This window comes from Elephas maximus, chromosome 1 (assembly GCF_024166365.1).
Source record: "Elephas maximus indicus isolate mEleMax1 chromosome 1, mEleMax1 primary haplotype, whole genome shotgun sequence".
NCBI classification, from domain to species: Eukaryota; Metazoa; Chordata; class Mammalia; order Proboscidea; family Elephantidae; genus Elephas; species Elephas maximus.
In genome coordinates, this window is record NC_064819.1 from 35,039,510 (window position 1) to 35,053,447 (window position 13,938).

The 13,938-nt window shown below is 41.5% G+C and overlaps 1 protein-coding gene across 5 annotated transcripts in view; it reads left to right on the forward strand.

Moving 5' to 3' along the window:
• Positions 1–13,938, forward strand: part of PEX5L (peroxisomal biogenesis factor 5 like) — a 266,941-nt gene that overhangs the window by 194,049 nt on the left and 58,954 nt on the right. For all 5 annotated transcript variants that reach the window (XM_049881882.1, XM_049881854.1, XM_049881874.1 and 2 more), the window contains one exon: positions 3,420–3,515. In XM_049881882.1, coding sequence (XP_049737839.1) covers positions 3,420–3,515 — 96 coding nt within the window. The remainder of the gene's footprint in view (positions 1–3,419; positions 3,516–13,938) is intronic.

A 13,938-nucleotide genomic window follows, 5' to 3' on the forward strand; every position in this document is an offset into this window, starting at 1 on the left:
TCAAAGATTCCCCACCCCCCGTCTCTGAGTTAATTGTCTGAGCTGAGAGAAGGCAGTGACTTCCTTGGGGCCCAGAGAACAAGGGAGGATACTCCTTCTTGGTAGGTGGTGGCTGTTGACCTGGCCACTGAAGAAAGAGGCACTGGTGACCCCCTCTCTGATCCAGGCACCGCTCTGTCCCCACTGTCCCGCTAGCAGGTCCTGCTCCCCGCTAAAAAAAAAAAACCTAGGCAGCCACTAAGTCACATGCAGCACCACACCCCAAACTAGGGCCACCGGGCTTTGCTAGCACAGACCTCTGCTGCTCCAGGTACAGGACTAAAAAGTTAGTCCCCTCCCAACCTCATGTGAGCTCTCTTTAGCCTCCTGGGTTAACCGGGCAGCCTTGACTGAGAACACACAGCTACCTGCCAGAGTGGGAGAAAAAATAGCTCTCATTCATATACTCATGTTTTCATATGTTCAGTGTAGTTTCACTGACAGTGTATATTCCTATATTCTCTGAATGTTTTCAACACGTATTTTCAACCAATACTTATTAACCATCTTTTGAGCACCTACCGTTTGCCAGAAGATGCCAGGGACATGTCATAGGGTAGAAAATATAATGTTTCTATAAATTAACCTTCTACACTCATTAAAGCCAAATGCAGTCTACGACTGTTCTTTATGTTCAGAAAAAAAAAAAAAAAGTGTCCATAATAATTATTACTGTTTTCAGCCCATGTACATATTATATTCTTGAGGGCTTCTTGACTGACTCCCTCACCCACACATGACCCAGTCAGGAAGGAACAGCGTTTCTGAGCTGTGTGTCTTCCTAAAACAACCAGGAGAACACAGCCTCCCCTATAAGGCAGGATGGTACAGTGGTCACAAGCATGGCCCCTGAAGTACCAGCCTGCCACTCACTAACTGTGGAAATTCAGGCAGGTTAACTAAGCTTTCTGTGCCAGAAGGTCATCATCTTGAAAATGAAGCTTATGATAATCATAGATTTGTTGAAAAGACTAAATGAGTTAGAGTGTCTAGTATATTAGAACAGCGGCTGGCATGCAGTGAGCCCTGGTATTACTACTGTGGGTTAATAAAGAGGATGCTCTGGAGGACCAGGGATGGTAGAGGAAGACTGAACGTCAGCTAAGCTTTATAAATGGTAGGCACTGTCTGAAGAGTTTCACTCTAGAGCTTGGGGAGTGTTTAAAACATCCGATACCTAGGCCCCACCCACAGAAATTCTTATTTACTTGGTCTATGATGAGTGCCAGAGCTGCTTACGTGCATCCAGTAGAAGCCAGGGCTGAGCATCCTTGCCGTAGAGCAATCCACACACAGGCCAAGGAGGCACCACCACCCCCGAGAGATGAGGGGTAGTTACTCTACGAGCCTCTCTCCTGCCTACTCGCCACACTTATCCTCAGCTATACTCCATGGCATCTGGGAGACACTCTCATTTGCCAGTCCCTGTGCTAGGTACAGGGGGTACAGAAGTTACCAGAGAAAATTCCACCCTTGTGGGCCCCACAGTGGAGGGGAAAGACGAGAAAAGAAGCAATTACATGGTAAGAAATTGGAAAAACCTGATGACCACTGACCTAGGGCCGAGCAAACCACAGTAGCCCCTCCTCAGAATCCTGGGGAAGGGTGGAGAACTAAATGTGGAAACACCCCAAGATATGTCAAGTGGAGAAAGGTAACTTGCAGAATGGTATACCATTTATCTTTTAAAGTTTTTTTTTTTTTTTTTAAACACAATACTGTATTCTGTCTATGGGTACGTAAGTATGTGTGTAAGTATGAAGAAAAAGTCTAGAGATACACCTCTTATCTGCCATGTTTAATTTTTTTTAAGAAGGATGCATTTGATTTTATGAAATTAAGAATTAATAACATTAGAAAGTTACCACAGACATATCAGCTGTGTTCTGGAAATATTTGCATTTAGCTAGGTATCATGTTGCCTGCTTATTGTGACAAAGCAGTTGGCATTATCAGACATGATTTTATTAAGTGCCACGTTATTATTTAACAAAGAGTGGCGTCCTGAAGAAATGGGACATAGATGGCTTCATGCTAACAAAGGGAAGGCAGAGGAAAGAGAATTCAGCATGAGGATCTGCAGAGCACAAAAGGAGAAAGGCCCAGAAGCCACACTTCCACCTCTGTAGCTTTTACAGTTTTATCTGTGGCTGGTCCTCCTAACGGAACCCTCGGGGCGCAGTGGTTAAGAGCTTGGCTGCTAAAAGGTTAGCATTTCGAACCCACCAGCTGCTCCTTGGAAACCGTATGGGGCAGTTCTACTCTGTCTTGTAAGGTCTCTATGAGTTGGAATCAACCTGACACCAATGGGTTTGGTTTGGTTTTGGTAGGTCCTCCTAACAAGTTCCTAGGTGGTGCAAACAGCTAACATACTCAGCTATTAACTGAAAGGTTGGAGGTTCTAGTCTATCCAGAGATGCCTTGAAAGTAAGGCCTGGCAATCTACTTCTGAAAAGTCAGCCATTGAAAACCTATTGAGCCGTTCTACTGTGACACTCATGGAGTCTCCATGAGTCACAATCAACTCCATGGAAACTGGTTTGGTTTGGTTTGGGGTTTGTTCCTTCTAAGAAGCTTAAGCTCAAATATCAGGTTCTAGGCTTAGCCTTATAACAAAGATTCTCCATCCTAATTACATGTTAGAATTATTTGTACAGGTTCACTAAAATAGCACCCTGGAACCAAGACCAATTTAAGTAGGATCTTTGTGGGGAGGGGGGGTCTGAGCATTGGTATTTCAGTATAACTAGGACTGAAACTCTCTGTTAGAAGGATCTTGTGTGTGCGTACACTTTGACAGTTTCCCAGTTTGAAATACATTGTTCTGGCTGAGGGCTCCAGAAATGAGATTAGGTCCTGAGGACTCCAGAAATAAGATCAGGCGCTGAGTGCTCCAGGAATGAGATCAGGTTCTGAGGGCTCCAGAAATGAGATCAGGTGCTGAGGGCTCCAGGAATGAGATCAGGTGCTGAGGGCTCCCAAAATGAGATCAGGTGCTGAGGGCTCCCAAAATGAGATCAGGTGCTGAGGGCTCCAGGAATGAGATCAGGTGCTGAGGGCTCCAGAAATGAGATCAGGTGCTGAGGGCTCCAGGAATGAGATCAGGTGCTGAGTGCTCCAGGAATGAGATCAGGTGCTGAGTGCTCCAGGAATGAGATCAGGTGCCGAGGGCTCCAGAAATGAGATCAGGTGCTGAGGGCTCCAGGAATGAGATCAGGTGCTGAGGGCTCCAGGAATGAGATCAGGTGCTGAGGGCTCCAGGAATGAGATCAGGTGCTTCTTGAACTACAGGGAAGTGAGGTGGGAAAAGAAAAAACACTTGTATTTTTTTGTATCATGTGATTCCAGTATTACAGCATGATGTGTTTGGTTGATTTTAGGCCCAACTGACCAAAGAACAGCGCTGGGGAAGTTCACTACTTTCCAGAAACCACTCCTTAGAAGAGGAATTTGAAAGGGCAAAAGCAGCAGTGGAGGTAACCTCTTTTAAATTGGTTTTCTGTTTCTGAGAATAATTTAAAAAAAACAACAAAAAAAAAAACCCAGCGTCGTTGAGTCAATTCCGACTCATAGCGACTCAAACTTCAGCAGGACACATGTGAAATGGGTCTTAGCTTATCAACATAAAATAACTGTGATTATGACTGTTGGAATGAGACATGTTACTGGAGAACCTTTGGTATTCCATCAGGAATGACTAATAAATGTCACCTCTGTGCCAATTCTGCTATAGATTAGCAGTGACTGTTGGAAGTCCTGGGTCAGAAAGAACTCTGAGCCCAGTCTGGTTTCCATGAAGAAACTATACCATGTATTTACTATGCCTCTCTCAGGCCAACATTCATACCAGATATTTTTCTCTCTCTAGTTTCTAGCACAAGGTCTGAAATGTAGATCTTGCTGCCCCTGGAGTATGATACCCGGTGGAGAAAGGCATGACTGGGATATTCTAGCACAATGATAACCCATTGTGCCTTCAACCAAATTTTTTTTACTAGTAAGGGTACCCAATTCATTGCTGATAGATCAAGTGAATTACTTGATTTGGATATGGATTTCTATACTTAGTCCTCTAATGAGGAAGAAACAAACCCAGCCTTTGCCGTCATTTTTTAATCCATTTCCTTCCTGGCTGAAATTACATGAGTGCATCATGGCTATCGTCTACAATACTCATCAGACCTTTGCTAGATTGCTATTTCAGAGTGGTGTCTTTTACCGAACCAAAGTATGAACTTGTTAGGACCGCCATATCTATTTCTGATATGAAATCTTGAAAATTGAAAGTATTCTTGGAATACGGTTCGTTTATGTGGCTATCTTACCACTAGAGTTTGGATGAAATGATTATACTATGGACAGTCTTTCAGTAACCCTATACGTGAAATGCAATATAATCACGCTTGCCATTTAATATTAAAAGGCTTCTCTATTCTGGGAAATAATTCTAGCCATAATTTCATATCATCATTCAGAAACCCAACAAGAGAACTCTTTTATCTCACCACAGTACAATCCACCCAAATTTCTTCTTTTAATTTTCACCTTTTTTTAAATTAAAAAAAAAAAGTCATGAATATTTAGTGCTCTTGAATGTGCCAGTTGAGTTCAATCATTTGTTCAAATACATTGAGGCTGTAGGTCAATTTCTCAAATGTCGACTCAGGAGCTAATTTAAATTTATTTTTTGAACTCCTACTGTGTGGAGCACACTGAATTAGCACTAGAAAGAAGATTATTTAGAACTACAGAATATTGGGTCAGTAAAAATTTTTTAAAGACATTAGAATTTATCTGACCCTATTTATAATGAGAAAGGCCATAGAGTCACACGCAAAAGACTTAATCAACTACAAAGTAACGTATCAAAAATAGATACATGTATATTCACAAAATCCTTTTATCTCACAGTTGGTAGAGACCTTAGAAGTCATCTATTCCAACCCCTCATACAAAACCTTTTTTTTCCCTTTAAAACATACTTGACAAATTATCACCCTGTTTCTACTTCAACACTTCCAGTTAAAGGCAGGCCACTTTCTTTTCAAGAAAACTCATTTCAGTTTTGGACAGTTCTAACCATTAAAATGCTCTTCTTTATATTGTCCTGAAATTTGCCTGCTCACCACTTCAGTTTTGCTTGGTCTTGGTTCTGCCCACAGTGGAGCAAGGCAGAATGAGTTTAATCCCTTCTCTACATGGCCCCACCTCACCTCACCAAGCCTTGTCTTCCTGGCTTCTTCTTGTCTCTCATGGGAATTGAGAGACCTGTGTTGTCATTCTAGCTTTATCACTAAAAGCTGTAAGCACAACATATTATTAACTCATCTAGGCCTCAGTTTCTACACCTCGATGGTCCTTGCCAGCTACAAAATCCTAGGAAGCTGTAAGTCCCTTCACGAGTCATTCACTCAGACTTTACTGGCTACCTACATGTGCTGCTGCAGAACTAGGCACTAGAGGTCAAGAACCAGCTCTGAATGAGCTCACAGCCTAACAAAGCATGGACCAGAGGACCAGCTTGTGGCAAATCACTTGCTCCTTCGACTTTAATTTCCTCGTCTGTAAAATGAGGGGATTGGGTTTCTAATACACTAAAACTGTATGAGTTACGGTTCCAAGTGAAAGCAGTGAAGTTATGTGTCTCATGGAGATTGCCAAGGAATCAAGGAATGCCTGGTCTACAGAACTCAAAGAGGTCTTCATCCAGACTCCACAGAGAGAGACTTGCCCTGGAGCCAGTACCCTGAATCAGGACATTCAGCCTCCAAAACTGTGAGAAAATAAAATTCTGGTCTTTAAAACCACTCACTTGTGATATTTTTATACAGCAGCACTAAGAAACTAAGACAAATGGTAAGCACAGAATTCCTAGTAAATCAGAAAACTACAATCAAACTTGTCCAGTTGGAAGCTTGGATTGAGAAGCTTCCTTGAGCAGTGAGGGCAGATGTCACTGCAGAGAAGGTGGAAAGGGCTGTGGAGATGAACTGGGGGGAGAGGGGGTATTTCTGCTAAGCTGATGGTAAATCATGCCTACAAAATTGCAACATCTGTGGAATATTTAGTTGCAGACATTATTCTTCTGCAGGGTCTTATCTAAATTCATGGTCTAAGACATAATCTACTTCAAGGTGTCTTGGAAATATACCTATCCCTTGACACAGCCACTTCTTAGAATTTATCCCTGAGAAACAACTGTGAAAGTTTGTCATATTTTATCCATAGAATTTTTTAGAATAGTATAAATTTGGACACAGCCTACAGTAGAGAATTAACTAAAATATATCCTTGGAAACCCAATCGACTCGACAGCACTGGGTGGGTTTATATTATATCCTTATAGTAAAATGTCATGTAACCATTAAAAATGGCGTCATAGAAAAATAGTTAAGTAGAAACATTTACTGTTAACTAGAATAATAATTTATATACTGACAGTTTTGCAATATTATCCCAATTTTGTAAAATGATAGCATTTAAGTGTGTACTTTGTATACTAAGAATCCCTGGTGGTACGGTGGTTAAGCACTTGGCTGCTAACTGAAAGGTCAGTGTTCCAACTCACCAGCCACTCTGGAACAAAAATGTTGCAGTCTGCTTCCCTAAATAATACAGCCTTGGAAACCCCATGGAGCAGTTTTACTCTATCCTACAGGGTTGTTATGAATTGGAATCAACTCCACGGCAATGGGTACTACCTGCCAGGCACTAAATCAGGAGCTTTACACAGATTATCTCATTTATTCCTCACAGCAATTCTATGAAGAGAGTAATATTACTGCCACCATTTGGCAGATGACAAAACAGAGATTTAAAGAGATTTCAGAGAGTTATGTGGCATTTTATAAGCAATTAACATGCATTGAAAAGCAAATTACCCACATACCCAAATAGCAAGTTGCAAAGCCAGGATTCTCACCCAGACTTCAGAGCCTGAGTTCTTAACCACTAAGCTTAGAAAAAGAACTAAACAGTCAATGCCTAAAAGTTAACAATAGTTACTCCTGGGTAGTTGGATTTGGGGTGATATTTTTCTCCTCTTATCTTCTCTGTATTTTCCAGATATGCTGTAATAAGCATGTATTATGTTGGTAATCGAAGAAAAAGTTGTGCGTTACAGACCCTGGGGTGGGATACAAGACTCTTTAAAGAGCCAACAGTGTCTCATTCTTCATTTCAAGGGAATGCCCCTGCAGATTGCCTCCTTCAGAAACAGCCTTAAATGCTACTAAGGCAGCGATAAAAATCATGCCTGGAGCAAGTTCGATTTTTCCAAAATCTCCAACTCATATTTTTATATCATCTGTTTCCAGGATCTCTTTTATTTCATATTCTATTCCATTCTTAACTGTTACTTTTTTATGATCATCTTGCCTCATCAACAGGCACCTGGGTCCCTCTTCTCTTCAGCATTCATCCTCACTGAGCCCCAGGCCTTTATCTTGGTTACTTTCAAACACCAAGCTCGTTGCCCTCTATTTGCATTTTCTGTTTTCTTGGCCAGGAAAGCTCTTCCTCAGGCCTTCCTGTGCAGGTTCCTTCTTGTCAGGCAAGTTTCAGCTTGAGCGTGGACACTTCAGAAAAGCTGAACCTGACCACGTGCTTGCAATCACTCTTCCTGGAGTTTTGTTTTTCCTCCTTCTACTCTGACACACATGGGGTCACCATGAGTCGGAGTTGAATTGATGGCAGCTGGTTTTATCTTTGTGTATAAAGTACCACATAAGCTTCTGTTATAATTTAGTCTCTTCATTCTGATAGTTGATGTAAACGGTTCTGTCTGTGGCATATAGATCTCTGCTCAGGACTGTCCTAAGTGTTCTCTGTGTTTGTCTTGGTCTCAATGGTAGTCAGTGAAGACATATCTATAAGAATACCGGTAATGCCGATGACCAATCTTGCCAGAAAGTAGCACTGGGCAAGCTTTGTATTTTTCGTGGTACAAACTAGTTTTTATTCACGTTAATTTGTGCCTGACAACCTGCAATTCAACCAATTTTTTAGTTGAAATGCAGTATCTTACTGAGGGAAAGACAACTAAAAACATGTGCAGGTTTATTGCATGTGGTGAAGGACTTGGGAACCTGTTAATGTGCAGACCGATGACCCTCAAGCTCAAGCTGAACCGTTAGGTCTAGCAAGGCTTTGCATGGGTGGGGCTTTTAGCCTCCATACATTACACACATTTCATTGAAAAAAACTCACTGCAAAACCATCTCTGCTCAAAATACTGTAATTTTAAGGCAAAGAGCCAGCTACTCCTATTCTGGGCTAAAAAATATAATGCATATTCTCTGAGCAGGGGTGGGGGAAAGGAGCTTCCTCCAACTTTCTCCTGGATTTTCTCTAGAGCCAGCAACCTAAACGCAGTCACCCCTGGCACTCCTGGGAAGGCTGCACAGGGGGGCACAGAAGTGAGGAGTGGAGAAGGAGCACTGGGAGCTCAGTGAGGCCTGAAGCTGCCTCCAAGGAAGCGAGATCCCTAGAGAGAACTGTGCTGCGTCTGCAGAGGAGAGAGAAGAAGGTCACAGGGGAAGTCAGCACACCTGCAGCCACAAATCAAAAATACCTCCCTTAGGACCTTTAGCACAGAGGAAGGGAGCCAGCCCAGCATCTGGTATTGTGTTTTGCTCGTTAGTCTCTCTAGGCACCTCAGCCTTCAGAATAAACTGGATTTAGCAACAAATTCATCAGACATCTTTAAGCCTCTTGTATGAGTCAGGTCTTTAAATTGTGGCATTGGCAAAGAGTATCAAATATTCCATGGACTGCCAAAGAACGAACAAATCTGTTTTAGAAGAAATACAGCCAGAATGCTCCTTAGAAGCAAGGATGACAAGACTACATCTCACATACTTTGGACATGTTATCAGGAGGCACCAGTCCCTGGAGAAGGACATCATGCTTGGTAAAGTAGAGGGTCAGTGGAAAAGAGGGAGACCCTCAACGAGATGAATTGACACAGTGGCTGCAACAATGGGTTCAAACATAGCAACGATTGTGAGGATGGCTCAAGACCGGGCAGTTTTTGATTCTGTTGTACATAAGGTTGCTATGAGTCCAAACCGACTTGACAGTACCTAATAACAACAAACAGCATTATGAACTAGCCACTATGATAGGCGTCAAGGATAGAAAATCAGGGATGACACAGTATCTGCCCTCAAGGATCTTGAAGGTATAGGCAGCCCAGGAAATCACTCAAGCTTAGCTTATCACATGGTATCGTGATTATGCGTGTACGTGTCTGTGCATGCCCTCTCACGAGCAGGACGGTGTCTCACCCTTTATGACCTTGGTGCCTCTCAGAAAGGCTGGTGCAGAGGAGGGCAGCAAACATGTTTGCTGGATAAATACATGAGCAAATGAAAAACTTACTCCTCTAAAGCACCAGTTTCATCTAAGCATCTCTTCTCTAATGGGTACCTCATAAATATCACAGGCTTACTGACTGATTGAAGATGAACTTTTTGTCCTGGAATCAAAGCCTCATCTCCCTATCTCCAATATAATTATAATGCTTGCTTTATGTATTTTAATTAATGTTTTAACAGCTCTGCTTTTGCCCTGTGGGAGGTATTCTTGGGAGCAAATTTTAAAAGGAATAGCCAAATACATTAGTGAGGAAAAATGAGAATGCATGAACAGAGAAAAGAACCAGGAACATAATTTTAAGGCCTCTTGGCTGATTAATATAAAAAAAAAAAATTTTTTTTTCTTTTTTATTAAAGTCTGCTAAAACATTTGAACTCTCAGAGTTTCCTTTCCCCCAGTTCTTTTCTCTTTGAGCTTTATTTGCCATATTCTTTGTGATAGTCTAAAATGTCCACAGATTCTTTGATACTCACTTCAAAACTTGGAGCTAAATTCCCTTCCCCTTGAGTGTGGGCTGGACTTAGTGACTCACTTCTGTTGTTGTTGTTAGGTGCCATCGAGTTGGTTCCGATTCATAGCGACCCTATGGACAACAGAACAAAACCTGTCCTGTGCCATGCTCACAATCGTTGTTATGCTTGAGCTCATTGTTGTAGCCACCATGTAAATCCACCTCATTGAGGGTCTTCCTCCTTTCCGATGACCCTATACTCTGCGAAGCATGATGTCCTTCTCCAGGGACTGATCCCTCCTGACAACATGTCCAAAGTATATGAGACGCAGTCCTGCCATCCTTGCTTCCAAGGAGCATTCTGGTTGTACTTCGTCCAAGACAGATTTGTTCATTCTTTTGGCAGTGTATGCTATATTCGATATTCTTCGCCAACACCACAGTTCAAAGGCGTCAATTCTTCTTCAGTCTTCCTTATTCATTGTCCAGTTTTCACATGCATATGATGTGATTGAAAATACCATGGCTTGGGTCAGACGCACCTTAGTTTTCAAGGCGATGTCTTTGCTCTTAAAGAGGTTCTTTGCAGCAGATTTGCCCAATGCAATGTGTCTTTTGATTTCTTGACTGCTGCTCCCATGGCTGTTGATTATTGATCCAAGGAAAATGGAATCCTTGACAACTTCAATCTTTTCTCCGTTTATCATGATGTTGCTCATTGGTCCAGCTGTGAGGATCTTTGTTTTCTTTATGTTGAGGTCCAATCCATACTGAACTCTGTGCTCTTTGATCTTCGTTAGTAAGTGCTTCAAGTCTTCTTCACTTTCAGCAAGCAAGGCTGTGTCATCTCCATAACATAGGTTGTTAATGAGTCTTCCTCAAATCCTGATGCCCCGTTCATCCTCATATAGTCCAGCTTCTCGGATTATTTGCTCAGCATACAAACTGAATAGGTATGGTGAAAGAATGCAACCCTGACGCACACCTTTCCTGACTTGAAACCAATCAGTATCCCTTTGTTCTGCCCGAACAACTGCCTTTTGATCTATGTAAAGGTTCCTCATGAGCACAATTAAGTGTTCTGGAATTCCCGTTTTTCACAATGTTAACCATAATTTGTTATGATTCACACAGTCGAATGCCTTTGCATAGTCAATAAAACACAGGTAAACATCCTTCTGGTATTCTCTGCTTTCAGCCAGGATCCATCTGACATCAGCAATGATATCCCTGGTTCCACATCCTCTTCTGAAACCGGCCTGAATTTCTGGCAGTTCCCTGTCGATATACTGCTGTAGCCATTTTTGAATGATCTTCAGCAAAATTTTGCTTGCGTGTGATATTAATGATATTGTTCTATAATTTCCACATTCGGTTGGATCACCTTTCCTGGGAATAGGCATAAATATGGATCTCTTCCAGTCAGTTGGCCAGGAAGCTGTCTTCCATATTTCTTGGCATAAATGAGTGAGCACCTCCAGCGCTGCATCCGTTTGTTGAAATAGCTCAACTGATATTCCATCAATTCCTGGAGCCTTGTTTTTTGCCAATGCCTTCAGAGCAACTTGGACTTCTTCCTTCAGTACCATCAGCTCCTGATCATATGTTACCTCTTGAAATGGTTGAATATCGACTAATTCTTTTTGGTATAATGACTCTGTGTATTTCTTCCATCTTCTTTTGATGCTTCCTTTGTCATTTAATATTTTCCCCATAGAATCCTTCACTATTGCAACTCAAGGCTTGAATTTTTTCTTCAGTTCTTTCAACTTGAGAAACGCCAAGCATGTTCTCCCCTTTTGGTTTTCCATCTCCAGTTCTTTGCAGATGTCATCATAATACTTTACTTTGTCTTCTCAAGCTGCCCTTTGAAATCTTCTGTTCAGTTCTCTTTCTTCATCAATTCTTCCTTTTGCTTTAGCTGCTCGACGTCCGAAAGCAAGTTTCAGAGTCTCCTCTGACATCCATCTTGGTCTTTTCTTTCTTTCCTGTCTTTTCAATGACCTCTTGCTTTCTTCGTGTATGATGTCCTTGATGTCATTCCACAACTCGTCTGGTCTTTGGTTGCTAGTGTTCAATGCATCAAATCTATCCTTGAGATGGTCTCTAAATTCAGGTGGGATATACTCAAGGTCATATTTTGGCTCTCGTGGACTCGCTCTGATTTTCTTTGGTTTCACCTTGAACTTGCATATGAGCAATTGATGGTCTGTTCCACAGTCGGCCCCTGGCCTTGTTCTGACTGATGATATTGAGCTTTTCTAACAAACACAACAAAGGGGCAGTGATGGTGTGCAACTTTGAAGACTAGGTCATAAGAGGTGCTGAGGTCTTCTCCTTGTTCTCTGCCCCTTAACTTACTCAGTCTGGAGAAAACCCAGCTGCTATGTCACGAGCTCCCTCAGCAGCCCATATGGTAAAGAACCAAGGCTTCTACCAACAGCCAGTGAGGAACTGAAACCTCCTGCCAACAGGCACATGATCAAGCCATCTTGTCGGTGGAACCTTCAGATCTAGCTGCGCCTTCAGATGACTAACGCATCAGCCAACAGCTTGATTCCAACCTCATGAGAGATTCTGAGCCAAAACCACCCAGCTAGGCTTTTCTCAATTTCTTGACTCAGAAAGTATGTGAGATAGTAAACGTTTGTTGTTTTAAATTTCTAAGTGTTGGGGTACTTCATTAAGCAACAATAGACAATTATTACATGGTTCTACTCCTCCCAGCCCCCTACCTTCAGCCCCAAAATGCTGCAAAAATGGGGACATTACTCAGACACAATTTATTCGCTCATTTTAGAAGAATTGGATTCATTTCTAACTGGTCCTGATGAGCTCTCTGATCACCAAGGGAGATTGAATGGAGAGGCCTCTTTATGACAGTCCATGCTTCTTAGGGGCACTTCATCCTTCACCAAGGATTCCACCAGGGACTTGCTCTCTCTTATTCGCAGTCCTTAGACCCCTCTTCATGACAAGCTTCTAACTTTCCGTTTCTCTGTCCTGTCTCATAAAGCACAGCCCTCAAGATAGCATTCCTCTTTTCTCTCCAGGCTTCAGGTGAACCTTCCTTCCAGCAGCATTTTATGAAAAATCACAGACAAAGTTGTTAATTACTGTTACAAGAACACAGATTTTGAAAGAGCTTAATGCTAACTAGTAATTCCTCATTCTAGAAATATAAAGACCTTCTTTATCTTTCTTTAAGTTTAACTAGGAGACATACTATATTAAACAACACAACAGCTAAACCAGCTCTAGTTTAGCTTAAGCTTACAGAAAAATCCAGACATAAGCTTAGAAATTCTTTCCATGTAGAGATTTTTTTTTCACCTGAAGCTTTTTACTGTGTATATACCATGGATCTGATAGGCATCTCAGAAATATAATACGACTGAAGGAAATTGGAGACCATTGAACCACCTTTATTAGTATAGGATTATGTAAGAAACTGCTGAGCTGGGTGCCCTCCTACCAAGAAGATTATCTATTTCTAGCATCCCCTTATATTTCCTTTTTGCTTTCTATGACAGTGTCACCTCTTGGAAGTAAGTAGAAGGGATTAATGGGTTAAACTCTACTTAAAACATTATGACTTAGATTCAATATCTAAAAAAGAGAGAGACTTCTGAAAATATATGAAAACATTCTTTGGGCAATATTGAAGGGGTCTTGAGGTTAACTGCTAAGATACAGATTTCTTAAAGCTTAGCCCTTCATGTTAGCTGGCATGAGTCCCACGTCAAATTGTAGATAGATCCCATAAAGATTGGATGTGTTTTGAGTTCACTGGGTAACTGGCTAAAGTTTATTTGCTCTTCCATTGATTCAATTTGCTTCCATTTTAAGAAACAAAGTTTGACTTCCAAAAATAATATGAAGCCTGGATAAGAATTATTCTAAAGTGACTTATGATGAACCCCCGGAGGTAATATAGATAAAAGTATAAAGAGGTATGAAATGGTTTTAGAAAAAATTATGGATAAGTGATTACTAAAGGGAAGAGAGATATTTTAAGTCCACCTCTAATTTTTTAAGGTTGAAGTTATGAACTGTTACCATATTCTTTC